Raw genomic sequence first — 19,348 nt, 5'->3', positions numbered from 1 at the left:
ACCAATTTTGGCTGAGCAAGTTCTTCATGTATAAATCTGTCAAAGATCTGACATGTTTTTATAAATCCGGTTAAGGAAAGATCTTGGGAAAGACTGATGTAGGCAGTGTTTAGAACACAGTTTGATTGATACTATATATAGATTGAGTAGGTTGACTAATATAATTATGTATAAGTTATACAGAGCAAAAGAAGAATGCTGAAAGTGCGGAGTACTGGGATGTATGCATACAAGGCAGGTCAAAACCATGATCATGATAGTTTGTATTGCCGGGTCCATGTCCATGTGTGTAGTAGCTACTTTTGATCATTTCAAGCGTTGCATTCCTATTATTATGCTGATGATACTAACACTTTCATTAGAAATAGTGAAGACTTGAAGCTGGCTAGCTAGCCCTTAAAAGTAGCAGTGTGAAATTTCATACTGACAAAAGTAATTATAGCTTTAAATTTTTTAACACTTTACTGAGGTTTTAGTAACTTGATAATGAGACCATAACACTAGCATAGTTAGAGAGTGGTATTCTGGCTATAGTGGTATTCTGGTAGTGGTATTACCACTACCAGAATACCACTATTTACTGTATTCTTGCTACATAGCTAAGCTAAGTGGGGATTCGCCAACTTGCAAGAGTCAGTACTGGGACACAAATGTATAATGATTGAACCATCATTAAAGACAAAAAAATGCATGCAATAAACCATAATAAGCATGTATAAGCCCTTGGGAAACACACAGGACCTCAAAAAGGTAACAGTGCATGTTGGTCTCAGACACCCACTCCACAAGGTTAGAATACCAAAATGAGGACTGGACTACTAAATTCCTACATCATGCTGTATGTTAGTGCATCTTAACCTAATCCTTTATCTCTTTCTCTACCAGGGCCTTTGTTCATGATGCCTATTATATGACATTTATTATGTCATGATCATTCAATCAATGTGCATATGCAAACCTTAATTAGCTGGTGAAAACTGTTGTATAAATTTATAGATTCAATGCAGCAGAGGCTCTAGACTCCAGGCTACTTGGCAAGGGAGGATTTAGGGGAAGCTGGAGAAAAAGTATTAAGCTCTTTTTCTTGGGGTATCCTGTTTAAACTTGTATATATGAAATTGAACATTCCATATCCACCTAACTGTGTTCATTGATACAATCAATCCTTTAACCAAACCTGAAATTATAGTGAGCTACAGTAGAAAGCTTATTATTGTAAGTCTGTAATGCAGAACTATGTCAAATTCAATACAATTTATGCCATCTTACTAATTTTATGACTTATGCAACTGGGCCTCCCATCCATGAACACACTGCTCTAAAGTCACATAGTTTCAATAGATATTACTATACTGATATGTTCTAGTATCTTGCAGCAAATTGATATCAAGGAGATACTTGCAAGGTATACAACAAACAAGATTGTACAAGGCATTACTTAATATGTATGCATACATTATAGTATCAAAGATTTAGCCATGTTGGAAGACACCAAACAATCCAGTCAATTACATCTGTTCAAGTAAAGATTCCCGAAACCTTTCACTTTTAGGGATCGTTTCAAGCTCTACATAGGTATGGCCACTGGTGTAATGGAAGAGCTCAACTTTATCACTAGCTGTTGAAGTTATGAAATCAAGTTTCTCACCATGTTTCTTCATTTTCTTCTGAAACATATCAGTCAAGTAAATATTCCATCGAGTATGCCTTGTAATGTGATAAATATGGTAAACTACCACTATGCAGAACAATGCAAAACTAAGATAACCAAGAACTTTAACAACGATGTTAACTTTGTCATAACTATCAGTACTGGGGTAAAGGTACAATGTTACTGTTGCAAGGAGAAGAAATATTCCCATAAAGATTATGTCAAGAGAGTTGGTTAATTTACCTTTGAAAGGATGGAACGATGCTTGTACTATGGTGTAGAATCCCACAACAGTAATGCTTGACAACAACAATGCTTCTCTATAGGAGAAAATAATGGCTTCCATTCCAGAGAGGTAAAGCAACAGTAGTGCTCGTAATCCAAACCAATATCGATATTTGACTTTGTAAGGTGCAAAGTAGCAATCGAGTATAGGAAAGAAGTAACTCAACCTCCTTGATCTTAGCACTACACTTGGAAAAGTGAAACAAATGACAAAAGGAATAATGAAAACTAGAAGGAAGAATACTGCTATTACAAACAACGCAATATGGCCACCTGTGAAGTACTCCACATTAGGATCTGGTTGCCACACATATATGGATCCATGTTCAGAGGATGGCATTGTGTCAAATGCAAATACACTTATGGTAGTACGTAGCAACTTTGAGTATGACAGCAAAATCAGAGTGGCTAGAACTGGCAATGCTGAATAGGATGATAATTTGCGAGCACGAACGTAATATTTTCCCATGTAAATTATTATCAACATCAAAAGCCACAAGTACAGTGGAAACACAAATTGTAGTCCTGTTTTGACAAGTTGTGACATTCCATCATAAAAACATATTTCAAATCCCAGGTCCAGATTGATTAATGAAATAAACACTCGCAAAAATGAAAAGCTCGAAATCTGTGTGTTAAAAAATAATTGTTCATTTATGCTCATAACATTACAGAAGAATACCAATCCATTGATCATTCCAAGTGTGACAGTAAACTTCAATGCAAACAATATCAACACCAGTACAATTCCCAGAATAGCATACAATACTATTGTGGCTAGCCAAGCATTATCACATTTCTTACATGTATCAGAACCAAATACTCTACTAAAACCATCTTCACATCCACCACACACTCTTCCTGAATGATGGTTGGTACAAAGTACATCTTCTTCACTGAGATCAAAAGTTATCAATTTATCATGACAGTACGTAGGTGAACATATCCTAGCATATTGTAAGTCATTATCAATCACTGATAGCCAAGCTCGGCTACGATGACGAATGATGTTGCCAGTTGTAGCATCGCACTCAAACCGTCCATCAGTTTTTGCAGCAAAAAAATCATCACAAATGCATCCAAAAGACTCATTGTTGAATGGAAAAAGCTTAAATCCTACTGAACAAGTGCTGAAATTAAAGTCTATTCTTAAACTGTACTGCTGATCAGACAATGATATTTCCAGAGTACCATTATTAGGAATTTTAGGGTATCTTCCATAGACAACAAAATCTGCATTAGTGCATGTCTTGTTTACAACAGAAAAAGGTCTTACATCTTGACCATCGCCTAATATCAACTGCCCATCAACTACATTTGTGTGATAGACTCTACCATAGAGTGTTCTTGAATGTCCTATCGAACCGACAACATCTAAACTGACAATTGAGATATTAAAAGATCTTCCAGGAACTACTGGTTTGTTCAGATGTAGTCGTTGATTCTTTAAGCAGGCAGCAATGTTATAGTTAGAATTATCATCACAAATACATGGTATGTATGCTAAAACAAACAGGTGATCATCAACGCTACCAACTGGATAAAAGTCAAAAACATTACGATACACAGAAATACGTGTATCATCCACCACAGGTGTATGTATTCCCAAATTAATCTGGGTCAGCGTATCTGGATACCATGAACAGACATAGAAAACGTTGGCAAAAATTGACTGTAAGGAAGTTCGAGTCACAGCATAGTTGTTGGCAAAGCTAATACTAACGTTAAGACGTCTAATATCATTGAGACTAAATATTGCACTAGAATTGCCAATGAACTGAATAGGACAGATATCTTCAGTTTGAACGTTGGTATTAGAGAAAAGAACATCAATAGCCCCACCAGCTGTTGTGGCAAAGTTGTGCTCAAACCACAGCATAGATCCGGTGTTAATATAGACGACAGTGTCAAGTAATCGTAGTGCACCACCATACTTAGCTTCATTGTGTTCAAACATTGCTCTACCTGACATTATGATACCGGAATTATGTCCATAAATCACTGATGGTTGATTACCAGTAAAGTTACATTGCCGATCGCACTTGAAAAAAGCCTGGCAATTTTCAAATGAGAATACTCCTGTAACAACACGGCTGGTACCGTAATTGAGGATGGCTCCTGGTGACAGTTTGTTGTCAATCGCATTAACATCTACAATGTCAAACCGAATTCCACCGCTTACTTCAGATTCTAGTGACACACGAAATTCAGACAGTTGTGTGTAGATGGCAGAACCAGCATCAGCTTCATTCTCAATAAAATTGCACTGTTCAATCCTTATTACTATTGTTATATAATCTGGAGAGATTTTCTCCACGTGCATAGCTGCTCCTCTGGTGCCACCTAATCTTGTGAAGTTGCAGTGCAGCACAGTCAACATTTCTACATTGGTAGATTCTGTAATAGGTAGGTCGGGTAAATTAATTCCTCCCCTTATTACCAAATAATGAAAAACAATTCCACCTCTGCGGCTTAGGCTGATAAAGGTATCTTCATCAAAGGAAGGTAATACTCTGTTGTTATCATCAAATAAGCAATTTTCAAATCTAGTACTACTTAGTATAGTTCGTACGGTAGTTATCGACACAGTACCAGAATACGATCCATTGTTATTATAAAAAATAGTGTTATCTATGTCAGTAGCCACCTCAAAGTTACTCTGTAGATAATACAAAGCAATACAGCCTGCTCCAATAGCTGGAATTGGTCCATGAAAGTATGCAGTATCAATAAGGTCTGATAGTATTTGAAGTTCACCAGGAGGGACAATGTTCTTATTGTTTCTACAAGTGCAACTGCTTATTTTAAAATCAGAGTTTTTACTAAAGCCAGGAAAATCAGTGAAAAGAATCAACAGTCCACTACCAGAACAACTAAAGTCGGCACCATCTTTGTTATAGTCATAATTTACACACTTAGGATCATTTTCAAAGGTAGTATCTTCAATTTGTAGTCGTGATAATCTCACTGTTCCATGAGCATTCCAAGTCACGACAATATATCCCAAGTTGTTTCTTGCTATCAAGTTATCCAAAGTTATGTTGCTTGAGTTATACAGCATTACTGTAAATCTAGATCCTCTTCCAAAGTAACTAACAGGTAACAAACTTATAAAAGAGGCATTTATTCGATCATCAATGATGCCACCACAACTTAGAAATATAATGTTCTTGATAGTGAGGTTTTGCATATTTCTGAATAATACATTAAAGGAATGGCTACTGTTACATCTAATAATTGTATCCTCAGGTGAATTACCCACGCCAATAATTGCTACATTATTCTTGTCTGAAACTGTACATAAATCTTGCCTTTGAAGTGTATAGTTGCCAGGCGAGAGATACAGGGTTGTGTTAGATGAAATGCAATAACATAGGAAAAAGTCTAATGGTTTCCTGGGGCAGTTTCCCTCAGTGATTTCTTCCCCAGGATATATTGTAATGCTGACACCAGCAACTGCTACCAGCAGATAACAACAGATTACAGCCCATCTGGTGACCTGAATATCCATCTCTGTGGGAAAAAGCATTTGATGTTATCACATAACATAATGCTAAATTATAAATACGTATATAGCTTTAGAGAGTAAATCTGAGTTTGCAGTATACAAACATTTACTTGTAAAAAGCAGGGTTTGCTTTTGCAAAGTTAAATGCCAGGAGATTAAGTATAATTTTCACTGTCTAGGAACAGTGTACCACTAGACTGTGTCATCTTACGTGTACTGTTTATTGGCATGTGGACCCTTTTGCCAGCTGTTAAGCTCAACTTTGGTATGCACCAATAGTTGAATTTGATGTACAAAGCATAGGATGTCACAATGTATTGAAGGAAAAACAAACATAAAAGGTTCTACTAGTTAGTGATGTAGATATGGCCACTATTTAATGATATTCTGTTTTTTCATTAGCGCCAGCATGTATTTTTACTGCCGCACGTATTTCACCATTATTAAAGATTTTACCATTATTTCATCTGATTAACCAAATATTGAGGATGTGTAGTTTAGTTTTCAAGATTGCTACACTCACACAGTAGCTACCTTGCGTATTGTAGCCAAGAGAATGTGAAAGATCGGTGCAATGAAGTTTACAAGTAAGTTGATCCTCGAGTGTAGCTGATCACGTGATGAATATGTAAATAGGATAGGTGCCAAACTAGCTATGTTGAGTTAGCCAAGTTAGCAGATTGCCTGTTATGCAGAGAGTATCAGGCCCTTGGAGAGTATAGAGGTATTAAAATAAGTCTAACTAGCTATGTTGTGGCAAGTAATGGATAATGGTAATGACCAGCCTGCCCGCACTCTACATTTGCAATTTTCTGATGAAAAACAGAAAATCACCAAATAGTGGCCTAAGGAGAAGTATACTAGAATAAGAATAATTTGTGTAGTTGACATAAAGTGTACAACATACTGTAATAATATATGACAATTTCTGTGCTTTCCTTTACATTCCAAACCTACACCCAATGTAGGCATATATGCAAATGTTTTATGGCAGAGTAGGTGTGTCCTGTCACACTGGTTATTGTAAGCAGGAAATTATTGGTGCATGGCATATAACGCATATATGTGACCCTAGAGCTAATTAAAATGTTTTCTCCTTAGGTCAAGTCTCCACATTACTAAAGGAAAACGTACGAAGGAGAATTTCCATATGCACTGTAAATATGCAAAATTAATCTTGCATGCAGGATTTTTGCAGGTGAACCTTTACACTGGTTATTCCATTCTAGATATGCGAACAACTATTCTGTTACCATGTAGATGTTAAAACAGTCGTGTTTCTACAGATCAGCTGTGGGTGTGCACCTGGTTCCTGAAATTGCATGTACGTATGTTCTAATCTACCTATACCCTTGTCCGTACACACCCAGGTGAACAAAACTATTTAATAAAGGCAGCCAGTACATGAGAAAGACTGAATGCAATAGCATAGTATACTTTGTAAGGACAGTCAAATACTCTAATACAACAATCAAAATGCACTGGCTTATACAGCATTAAAAGTGTGTTTGTATAAGGTGGCTCAGAAAAGTTTTTGTATGGCCTTATCATGGCTTTATTAAATACCCAATTATCATGTCCTTTAGTTCAAATAATTTGCTATCCTGTTAATGTCATACAAAGATTTGAAGTGGTTTATAAAAATAATTACCACTACAAGCCAGAAAACCTTCCACACAAATGAAATCTTACGCTTCTACTTATCCATTCAAAATTTGACAGTTGTACCTTGAGAAACTAGCTGATCATTGCAGAGCTTGCAACAATGTTTTCATTAAATTGCTGTGATGACCCGAGTTATGTAACATTACTTACACAAGATAGGAACTTGTGGTCAACCACAGTAATAATTATCAATAAGCTGCACTGCTAAGTGATGGCTTCATTATGCAACATTGTTGAGATTGTACGAAAAGTATTCTGAGCCTTTTTACAGAAAAAAGGTCACTACTGAGGCATGGAAATGTGCAACCTGTATACATATCTAACAAGTAAGTACACAAAATATTTGGAATTTTCAACTAGAGTAGGGACCATAGCACATCGATAAAAAGTACTGAAACAAGCTGGAGTAGTGCACACGTGATATTAAAATACAGTAAAACAATAAGAAGTGTTATATTACTGTGCTCAAGATATACTATAATGGAAATGCACTATAGGGATAATTATATATGACATTTCTTATTGTTTTACTGTGATTCAATATCATGGACTACTCCAACTTGTTTCAGTACTTTTTATTGATGTGCTATGGTCCCTACTCTAGTTGAAAATTCCAAAAAAATTTGTGTACTTGTTTATTAACTTTTTTTGTAAAATAAAATTATTATGATTAAGCGTAACGGATACTTCACTTTTCAGATGATAATTCATAGCTGGGGTGTGCAGCACCATTTCTTTCTTTTGCTGCGGTATGCGTAGGTTCTCAGGCTGAAGCGACGTCAAATAGTGAAAAAATCAAGCCCATAGCCTTAGCCATTATCAAGTTACGCTTGTCTGAAGGTATCAGTCAGTCAGTCAGTCAGTCAGTCACTAGAAAATTCCATTTTCCGTAGCAACTTGTTGAAAGCGTTGCAGAAGGCTTGTTTGGGCTTGGTTTTACCTAACCAATACTGCTTTATCGTCGTCAGTGAATAGTGGGGCTGGTTTTTGGGTGAAATTATTCATGGGCCATGCCTACACCTTTGTGGTCCCTACTATACAGTACTATGATAAATGGAATGTGAAGGATAGGACATCTGCTGTGCAACCAGAAAAGAGAAATTTTAAAGCTGCACTATGAATATGATCACTATTATAGTGACTAAGATGATCATGCGACCCTTGACCAGACAGACCCTATCGAGCTGCATTAGTACCACTCCTATACAGTACATGGTGCTGTCAGACCTTCAGTGCTGGTCGCTGTAAAGTGTTAGTAGTAATAATAATAATAATACCACCAAAATCCATAATTGTACTGTAAAATTTTTTACCATATAAGCACTTCAATTAACAAAGGATCAATGCTAAAGCCATAGCAAGAAATTTACAAGGCAATAGGGAGATGGCGAAGTAAAGGAGGATGAAACAGCAACAAGGTATTGCTATACTGTAAGTTTCCGAAAATGAACATCTCATCAGTATATTAACACTGTCCAAACTGTATACCATGAACCAAGGATGAGTTATATAATGTGATGAAAATGTTTCAGAAGGCAGGCAAACAGTCTGTGCCGGCATTGAATAGTGCTTGCTTCAAACTAGTGTGTTGTTGTGTTAAGAGATTACATGTTTCGAGCCCCCTCGACATGTATTCATTGAAATGTGTTTATAATGGCCACCTATGCTAACTAGCAAAAAGCAGCCACACTTGCAACTTCATTGGGTATTAGCTATAGTGCTTGTGCGGATTGCCCCACCCACTAAAGTGGTATTTGTTTCTTATTAGTGAATACCTTAATCGATCAATTTATCTGTACCGAAAACCTGACGATTCTGTAAGCTTAAAAAAAATTGCCAATTCATCAATTATATTTAGCCAACATGGACTAGCTTGCATGTAGTTACAAATAGAATCACGGATACTACTCATCATAGAAACCAACGCAGCTGAACAATCACCGTAAGTTACTCTATACTGTGACATCAAACACAAGTAGACTATATATATATTAAGTGCAATAACTCACTGTCTCAGCACAACTTCAAGAGAGACGGACAAGGACTTTATTAACGCTGCTGTCACGTGTTGTAAAATCACGTGTTTGCCCTGTGTACTTAGCAGAATTGGCCCGCCCTTTTATCGAAGGAAAGGGCGTCGCTAGAGTTCCTTCGTAGTCACAAAATATAGAATGGCTCCAGCTACCCCTCGTTATACGTTATAGTTACTGCCAGCTAATAGCTATGCAGGTAGCTAACTTCTGACAGTGTGAAGGCAGTGCTCTGTTCAGTCAGTTTTGTCTTCTTGCAGGCCCCTCATTGCCTGGGCCCTCAATGGAAGGTATATTATATAATAGCGAAACTTTAAAGTACTGTGTACAATCACATGGTAGCTATGTACATGCACTTTTTCATAATGCACCTATCAATGTCATCCCCCCACCCCGGGTAGGGTGGGGGAATACAGGGGATTTGACAAAGTCTAGTGTCAAATTCCTCAGTACAGGGGCTAAGAAGCTTGTCAAAACCCCACTATGTCCCCACCTCGAAAGAGAGGCTTCTATAGGGGATTTGATTTACCTGTTAAAATAGTTTTTGGTTCAGCAAACTGCTGCTGTCAAAAGCCAGGGGTGGGGGAAGTGTAGATGTCAAATCCCCAGTAGGTGTATGGGGACCCTCCGGGGATGGGGCTTGACATTGATAGGTGCATAATGATGAAATCTCAATTATTAAGGCCAACAATTGTAAATTGTTTGTTTCCCATCCTAGTCAGGCGCAGTTATATTTAAATTTATTATAACATTGTTAAAATCTATTATTTAATATTAAAGGGAGCCCATTAACTCCTGATTGCCTTTACTCTCAGATTTAGCAGAGATGTAAGATTTGGTGTGATTTCACTGGGATTCATCAAGATTCAAATCTCATAGAAGGTTAGATTAGAAGTGTTGCAGACCCCTCATTTTCTCTGAGCATGCATGCAGCCACCAAATTTTGAAGGCTTTTATAGAGTTTGCTGGCTAGTTGTATCATGCTTATGGTCATAGCACTAATTTAGCCATCAACTGCAACAGTACGAATTTTCCATACGTATGTTCCACACACATTAGTAACAGATTGTCAGATGAGTGGGACTCCTGTTCATTGATGTATCTCGTTCACCAATGGCTACTTGAAGAGATAATCCGGCCTGAGGTTAGAATGGATTCAAACTACGTAGTTGTCCATGTTTTTTGGCACTAAACAGAGACTCACTACCTTTCCAATAATACGCCATGTGCTCACACTAGCAATTATAAATAAAAATAATTAGATCATGTGACTATCAAATGTAATAATAAATTTGCATGCGGCTCTAAAATTACTATGCAGGCGGGTGACAGGAAACAAGGAATCTACAATTGGTGGCCTAATCTTGAACACATGTACAATCTGACACTGTTCCTAATAAGACTTTACAAGCTGATGAGCTAAACATCCTGACAATTGTTTTTGCACTTTGATTGGTCTAGTGTTTCAATTTGAGAGATTTCACTGTGCCAAGTTACATTGCCCTTTGTAATGTTTTGGTGATAGCCAGAGTTACTGTGTTACTATGCTGAGAATGGAGTTTATATCAAGGGACGTATAGTATTGAAGGGCCGCTGGTTCAATTTAAGTCAGGTGATAACTACTGTCCTCATGAGCTGATTTGAGATGCTCCATGCCTTCTTTCTCTCACTGCACATGCATGCGTATGATTGTCTGTATTTTGTTGAGTACACTCAGGTGTCAATCACTCTGTATCTAAAAAGCCTGGATTTAGTTCTGGCAGAGTTGGGCAGAGTCTCAGTTTTTCACGGATGAATGCAGCCCTGATTTATCCAGCACAAGCCAGGAATGGGCAGTCCATCAAGCCAACCAAGGAAACAAAATATAGTAACAACAAACCAAATAAATATTATACTTTTGCCATCTGGTCATGGCCAGCTGCAGTCTGGCAAAGTATGTATGTTTACTTAATCTCTCTGGTTTGGACCATTTGGTCATATGCATGTAATCATAATCCTGTATGTGTATACCAGTCAGTGCAACTGTCATCATGATCATGTGTGGTGATGGTACATAGTGGCCATATGGTGTGCAGAACTGCACATACACATCTACTATGTATATACAAGCTATTGTTGCTGCTGTTACTATTTCTGCTTTTATTAGTTTATTTATAGATTACTATATTCAGCTCAAGTATACAAGTTTGTAGGTATAACAAAGACATTGTAATCATTTTTATACACACTTTTATAATTGAATACAAAAAGGAAAAACAATAAATAGAAAACATGAAAATTAATAGCAAAGGTAAGAATATTATAAATCACTAATTTCAGCACACAATCAATTACATATATATAATAGCACATAATTTGACTTGAGAAGTTACATTTGTTCAAGTAACGATTCACGAAATCGTGCATGCGGAGGAATACTCTCAAGCTTTCTATAGTTGTGGTCCCGTTGAGAAATATCTGACTGAGAACTATTTTGTGATGACAGGAAGTGATACGGCACACTAGAGTTGTTTACTTCATTCCAAATGATATCAGTCAAATACATGTTCCAGCGAGTATGCCTAGTGATGTGATAAGAATGATACAAAACTATCAGGCAGAAAAACACAAAGCTCAAAGAGCCAAGAACTTTAACAACAATACTGACTTCATCATAGCCTTCTGTACTGGGATAAAGGTATAAAGTTACTGTAGCAAGGAGGAGGAAAATACTCATGAATATTAAGTCAAGAAAATTAATCAGTTTGTCTTTGAAAGGATGAAAAGATGCTTGCACTATGGTAAAACATCCAACAATAGCAATGCTTGATAACAAAAATGTTTCTTTATACGTGAAAATTATTGCTTCCATTCCAGAGAGGAAAAGCAGCAATAAAGCTCGTAATCCAAACCAATATCGATACTTGACTTTGTAAGGTGCAAAGTAGCAATCGAATATTGGGAAAAAGTAACTCAGCCGTTTTGACCTCAATATTATGCTCGGAAAAATGAAGAAAATGACAAAAGGAATGATGAAAACTAGAAGAAAAAATGTTCCAACTAGAAACAACACAATATGGCCACCTGTGAAGTACTCCACAGTAGGATCTGGTTGCCACGCAACAATAGATCCATATTCAGATGACTGGATTCTGTCAAATGCAAAAACACTTATGGTAGAGCGTAGCAGCTTTGAATATGCAAGCAAGATTAGTGTGGATAGTACTGGCACGGCTGAATAGGACGATAGCTTATGGGCACGGAAATAAAATTTCCCCGTATAGATTATTATCAGCATCAATAGCCACAGATACACTGGGAACACAAACTGCAATCCAGTTTTAACAAGTTGAGACATTCCATCATAAAAGCATATTTCAAATCCTAAGTCTAAGTTGATTAATGAAATAAACACTCTTAAAAATGAAAACCTTGAAATTTCAGTGTTAAAAAATAGTTGTTCATTCATACTCATAACATTACAGAAGAATATTAATCCGTTGATGGTTCCTAGCGTGACATTAAAATTAAACAAGAACAATATCACCACTAATACAACTCCCAGAATGGCATACAACACTATTGTGGCTAGCCAAGCATTATCACATTTCTTACAAGTATCAGAACCAAATACTCTACTAAAACCATCTTCACATCCACCACACACTCTTCCCGAATGATGGTTGGTACAAAGTACATCTAGATCTTCTTCACTAAGGCTAAATGATATCAAATCTTCATTACAGAAGGTAGGTGAACATATCCTAGCATATTGTAAGTCTCCACCAACTACTGATAACCAAGCTCGGCGACGATGACGAGTAATATTTCCAGTTGTAGTATCACACTCAAACCGTCCATCAGTTTTTGTATCAAAAAAGTCATCACAAACACATCCATATGCAAATGATTCATTACCTAGCTTAAACCCAACCGAACAATTGCTAAATTTGAAATTTATCCATAAACTACGGTGATGTTCATTCGTTAGAGATATTTCCAGGGTTCCATTATTAGGGATTTCAGGATTCTGCCCATAGACAACAAAATCTACATTAGTGCATGTCTTATTCACACTGTATGTAAAGAAACTTCTTCTATTCTGGCCATCACCTAAGATCAACTGTTTTTCAATTACATTTCTGTGATAGACTCTGCTATAAAGAGTTGATGAATACCCTACTGAGCCGACCACATCTAAACTGACAATGGAGATATTAAATGATCTTCCAGGAACTACTGGTTTGTTCAGATTCACTTGCTGTTCATTTAGGCAGCTAGTTACATTATACTGCAAAGCTTCATCACAAGGACATGGTACATATGCCAGTATAAACAAGTGGTTATTGGCACTATCATTGGGATAAAAGTCAAACACACGTCGGTATACTGAATCTCTCGTTCCATTAATAACTGGAGTGTGTATTCCCAGGTCAATCTGGGTCAGTGTATCAGGATACCATGAACAGACATAGAAAACATTGGAAAATATCGACTGCAAAGAAGTTTGAGTAAAAGCATAGTTATCAGAAAAGCCAATGCTGACATTGAGTTTGTCAAGATTTTCAACATCAAATATTGCTGATGAATTACCAATAAATTGAATAGGACAAACATCTTCAGTTTGAACATTTGTGTTTGTAAAGTGGATATTAATAGCACCACCAAATGAAGTGGCAATGTTGTGCTTGAACCACAGCTTGGATCCAGCATGAATATAGACAATGGTGTCATGTAACCAAACGGCACCTCCATAAATAGCTTTATTGTGTTCAAACACTGCCCTACCTGATATAACTACTCCAGCATTATGTCCATAAATCACTGATGGTTGATTATCAGTAAATTTACACTGATGGTTGCACTGGAAGTAAGCTTGACAATTTTCAAATGAAAACACTCCCCTAAAAACACCGCTGGCACCATAGTTGAGATTAGCACCTGAAGATATCTTGTTATTTACTGCATTGACATCAATTAGATTAAATTGAATTCCTCTACTACCCTCATATTGCAATGATACACGAAATTCTGACAGTTTTGAGTAAATGGCTGAACCTACATCAGCTTCATTCTCAACAAAATTGACCTGTTCAACCCTTACAACTATTGTTATATAATCTGGAGAGATTTTCTCAATGTGCATAGCTGCTCCTCTAGTACCACCCAACTTTGTGAAATTACAACGTGTAAGTGTTATCATTTCAAGTTCAGTAAAGTGGGTAGTAGGTAAATCTGGTAAATTAATTGATACTCCTCCTCTAAGTACTAAATAGTGAAACACGATACCACCTCTTCGGTACAAACTAGAAAACTCATCTTCCACGAATGATAGTGATATTCTGTTATTGTCTTCAAATAAGCAATTTTCAAATCTGAAGATGTTTTCTACGGTGTGAATAACAGCGATAGCTACGCTAGCTGAATACGATCCATTGTTGTTGTAAAATAAGGTGTTATTTACTGTCGTTGTAACAGCGTAAGTAGTCTGTACACTAAATACAGCAATACCACCTGCTCCAATTGGTGGGATTGGACCATGATAGTATGCAGTATCAACAAGAAATGACAACTTTTTGTGTTCATTAGTAGGAATACTGTTTCTATTATTCCTAAATACACAGCCATCGATTATGAAATTACAACTTTCATTGTAAGTACCAAAATCAGAATAAATCAACAACAGACCACTTCCAGAGCAACTGAAATCAGCACTGTTACTATTATAGTCATAATTTGCACAATTAGGATCATTTTCAAATGTTGTGTTTTCAATGTACACTTGTGATAACCTCACTGTTCCATGGGTATTCCATCCCAAAAAGCCGTAACCTAGGCTGTGCTGCATAATCAACTTTTCAATAGTTACATTACTTGAATTGACTACCATCAAGACATACCTAGATCCTCTTCCAAAGTAACTAACAGGCACCAGTCTAACATATGTTTCATTGATGGAAGCATCGATGAGACCTCCACAGCCTATTATGCGAATATTTCCGATTGTAATATTATGTGTGTTTAAGAACAGCATATTGAATGGACCTCCATCACACCTAATTGTTGTATCACTGGGAGAATTACCTGTGCCAATGATCGCAATATTTTTCTTGCCCACAGTCATACACAAATCTTGGCTGTGGAAGGTGTAATCACCAGGTGAGAGATAAACTGTCACGTTAGAAGAAAGACAGTGACACAAGAAAGCATCTAGCTTTTGTGAACAATTTCCTTGTGTTATGTCTTCATCAGGATACACAGTGATACAAGTAACACTGACAATCATTATGAGCAAGTAGCAACAGATCATAGCTCTTTGAAAATCACAAATCTCCATCCCTGTGAAAAGACAGAAAACATAATGATAAAAAGAATCCAGTAAATGCTCAAAGGATTATTAAGGTGATTACTATCACAACTTTGTAATTACTATAACATCACAGCTACGAACTTATTCTTTATTTGATGGCTTCAAGATATTTACAGTATTTGTGTAACCCACGAAGTATTGTTTCACAGGAACTATTACACAATATTCTGTAATCTCTTGCTATATCCATCCCAAAAATCACCAACCCTGTTATGAATGCTCCTCTTAAAGTAACCGACCTACTCCAGAAGAGCACTTTTAGTAAGGATTAAAGTAGACTATTCTACAGAGGTTATGCATGGCCATAGACTTTATAGGAAAACTGCATTTCTTCAAGAGGTATACAGAACTAAAGCAGCTGACACTTCATATCAAGAACATTGGGATCACTCCATATCACCCACAGCGTAATGATATGGTGGAGTATATGAAATCCTAAACCCACTGCAATGTGGGTACTGGGAGCAACACACTTAAATTTGCATGGAATACCTACAATATATAGTGTTTACTTTCTACTACTGGCTACTTCCTTTTCTATTTAATGATTACCCTTGGGTGGCAAACTCATTTACCTATAGGCTATAGTTAAAAAGTACTGCCATACTTACATAGCATGAAGGGGATGTTGAGAGGCTAATGAAGCACGATGTAAAGCCAAGTGCTGTGACACCCCCCCTCAGTAAATGCATAGAGCAATCCAATGCATGAAATAGGTACTCACATGATCGAAATTCAAATCGAAACAAATCTCCATGAAATCGCTTTCAATTCTGAAAAGGAACCTTACAGCACGCTCCTCTTGTAAATATTTGTGTTGATTGCGTGGTCTGGGCCAGTGCAGGTGAGTCGTATGCTGTGATGTGGCATCATAGGGAGAGTCTTAGACTAAGAAAGATGCGACCATTTGAGTATGGTGCTTGGTTGGTATCCAGGTGATTTGTAGATCAGCTCACTCTTGAGTGCAACTTTAATTCCTTCGTATTAGCTGTCTATGTGTATAAGATAATATTAGCTAGTGCAATACCTTGTAGCTACTGTCTAATACATGCCATGCAGTCAACGTCTTGAAAAATTGAGCAATGTGTGTAACAGCCATCATCGGTCTGCAATTTCTTGGTCTTATAAACAGGTGGGTGCATTATACAGGTGGACACACAACTTGGGTATACATGACTTTATACTTCGGAAATGGCCGGATAGGTCTTTATAATACAAATCATGGCGTAGGTTACCAGCTAACTGGCTACATGATGGGTATATTCTCGAGGAATATTCTTCATCAACTAACATACACAAATAGCTACAATATACCATACAAGGTGCATGACGGGGCGAATTTATACTGAGGCCGGCAACCTTGGTCAGTCATCAGGGCGTTAAATATAACCTGTACTGATATGCCTATTTATAAAACTATAATGTTATAGTCTACCTTTTAGCACTCAGTAGTAGCTATAATAATCGTCTTTAAAACGGTAGTAGCCGAGGTAGTAGCAGTCTTACTGAACAGATGTCATAGTTTGGCTTTACCCTAGGTTTTGACAGACCCCCCCCCGCATCACGCTGCCGGAAATGGAGACTCAGAGTGAGACCTACAAGAAGCCTATTATAGTCTGGCGCCGCCCGCCCGCCCACCCATTTTTGCCTTGGCCCTACATCAAGTGGAGGATATAGCTAAACCCCAGGAATGGCCCCAGTAGGTCAGAATCAACTATGAAGGAAAAATTGATTTACACATTAAGTTGGATCAAAGGAAACATGTGGCCATATCATATAAAACCGCAAGCACAGCAAAATTAAAGTCATACACCCTCATTGTAGTTCTTTATGAAGTCAGATGCCTCATGTCATAAACATGTTATCAACACCTCAATTTAAGTTAGCAGTTGTGCGTATTGAAGTCAAGTGCTTGGGATAAAAGCCAGTTAAACCACACCTGCACTTGCTAGATATCTGTTATCAACATGCACCCAGAGTTCAAAATAACAGGTGGCTGTTGGCCATTCTCAGTACAATTTAGGCAAACTGCCATGCAAAATTGACTTTGGGTGGCTGCATTTACTGTACATTACAATACTGGTGCTCAGCGCTCAGTAAATAACTTGACAGTTAAAAAAATCGGCCACTCAATTTTCAACTCTTATTTTGACCTTTGAACACCTTGGCCTCTTGACCTAGCTCGGGTTGATAATAATGATATCCTACTCGTGGTGGGGCTTAACTATAACAAGATATTCTGCAAAAGTGGTGATTAATTGATTGATTGATTGTTTAAACTCCACGATCAAGAGCAAACTTCATCAGCACGAGAATTTAGCTACTAAGTTTTTATGCTAGAATCAATTTTAAAGTAAGGTCAAGCAATCAAATTGATCCCGGTGGCAAGTGTATATATCATGTGGTTAGGCTTGTACCGGCAAGCAGAGCTAATAGGCCATCAAGCATTTATATAATATGCCAGAATCGATTTCCCGTTACTTCAAGAACAGAAGTGACTTTACCACTATTATTTTGAATGAAAACTGAATGTGTATGGGCAGTATGGCGCTTGTTTCAAATGGAGGCAGGGGTCTGGGCCTTAAACATGTTTACATTTCACTAGATAACTGAAAAGCATTGCAAAAGTTGAACTGAAATCCGCTAGCATATTTGTATATATGAATATTTGGAATGGCTTGTCAAAAGTACCACTAACTAGAGAGTGGATTACTCCCTAAAAATTAACCTTGCAGGATGTTTAGCACAACTGGTGAGATCTAGCGTAGAGGTAGAGAAGAAGGGGTTCGATTAATGAGGTACTTGGCTGTATTTCTATTTTAACAACTTTAGTTTCAAGTTCAGCCTTGGCCACCTCTCAGTGATTCTTCTACTTTCTTCTATAGCTAGAATAATCAGGGTGTGTGGGATGGGGTGCTATAATTACCCAAGTACTTCCTAACCATGCCCTTATTCAGTAATAATTGAGATTGACACTAAATGCAATTTTGACTCAAAATCATTGTAACCCACACAGTACAGAAGGCTGCATGTCAACTGGATACACATACACACAGCTAAGTCATGTTAACACACTGACAGTAGTGCATGAATCATGAATGTCTGCAGTCTACAATTAGATGAAATCACTATAATAATTATTGTATGTTGACTGCAATTGCATGACATTTCAATTCAAGTGTGCATGGCTTTAAGTTTTAGCCAGTTTCTGTGGGAAACCTGTTGAATTTTGGTAAGCTGTGCAGAATCAGCTGTGAAAGCTTCTGGATTTAATATTTTAGGTGTATGAATGTATTTATTCTTCATGCTTTACATGTGTAATCAGCATAGGGCTGGAATGGTCATGGGCTTCAGTATCTTAATACTCCCTAGTGTTATTTAATGATCAAGTGTTCACAGTTGGTACCCATACAAATGTGATATATTTATACAGTGGCAGATCTAGGATTTTTAAAAGGGGGTTTCTGGAAGTTGGTATAGCTGAATAAGGTATCTGATGACATTTCTCCAGAACATTTTAAGATTTAGAAGTTCTGAGATTGGATTTTAGGCTACTTTTAGTTAGCAATTACAATAAATCCAATGCTTTAAACTGTAAATACTATAGCTAACTATAGGGAAAAGATGGTGACTATAAACTGTAGCTTTAATTGCTCTATTAGAGTATCTCGATTGTTTTTAATACAGTGGGAGATGAAAAGTGAAGTGTTGCTGAGGGTTTAATAGTTATAAATGGTGTCAGTTAAGTGCAGCTGCATGCATGCTACTGAAATACTGTGGTATATAGTTGTTTGATATGACAAATTGTCAGTACAACAATGTTAATGTATTTAGACTTCCACTAAGCTAAATTCAAAGGA

The 19,348-nt window shown here is 37.1% G+C and overlaps 3 protein-coding genes across 3 annotated transcripts in view; all 3 read right to left on the bottom strand.

Annotated features, from left to right (window-relative positions):
• The window catches only part of LOC136263440 (uncharacterized), a 70,823-nt gene that overhangs the window by 31,094 nt on the left and 20,381 nt on the right, over nt 1-19,348 (bottom strand). The gene's annotated exons all lie outside the window — the stretch shown is intronic.
• On the bottom strand, nt 1,387-9,192 carry LOC136264394 (uncharacterized). The gene is made up of 2 exons (XM_066059122.1): nt 9,119-9,192; nt 1,387-5,449 (listed from the first exon to the last, which is right to left on the bottom strand). Exon 2 carries the CDS (start codon nt 5,445-5,447, stop codon nt 1,509-1,511), a length of 3,939 nt encoding a protein of 1,312 aa, XP_065915194.1. The 5' UTR covers nt 5,448-5,449; nt 9,119-9,192; the 3' UTR covers nt 1,387-1,508.
• On the bottom strand, nt 11,342-17,059 carry LOC136264124 (uncharacterized). Its single transcript, XM_066058819.1, has 2 exons — nt 16,924-17,059; nt 11,342-15,457 (listed from the first exon to the last, which is right to left on the bottom strand). Exon 2 carries the CDS (start codon nt 15,453-15,455, stop codon nt 11,508-11,510), a length of 3,948 nt encoding a protein of 1,315 aa, XP_065914891.1. The 5' UTR covers nt 15,456-15,457; nt 16,924-17,059; the 3' UTR covers nt 11,342-11,507.

This window comes from Dysidea avara, chromosome 8 (assembly GCF_963678975.1).
Source record: "Dysidea avara chromosome 8, odDysAvar1.4, whole genome shotgun sequence".
Lineage (NCBI taxonomy): Eukaryota > Metazoa > Porifera > Demospongiae > Dictyoceratida > Dysideidae > Dysidea > Dysidea avara.
This window is presented reverse-complemented; position numbering and strand designations above follow the sequence as displayed.

Excerpts from the sequence above, each read along its gene's own strand:
- LOC136264394 (XM_066059122.1), bottom strand. The coding sequence starts at position 5,447 with ATGGATATTCAGGTCACCAGATGGGCTGTAATCTGTTGTTATCTGCTG.
- LOC136264124 (XM_066058819.1), bottom strand. The coding sequence starts at position 15,455 with ATGGAGATTTGTGATTTTCAAAGAGCTATGATCTGTTGCTACTTGCTC.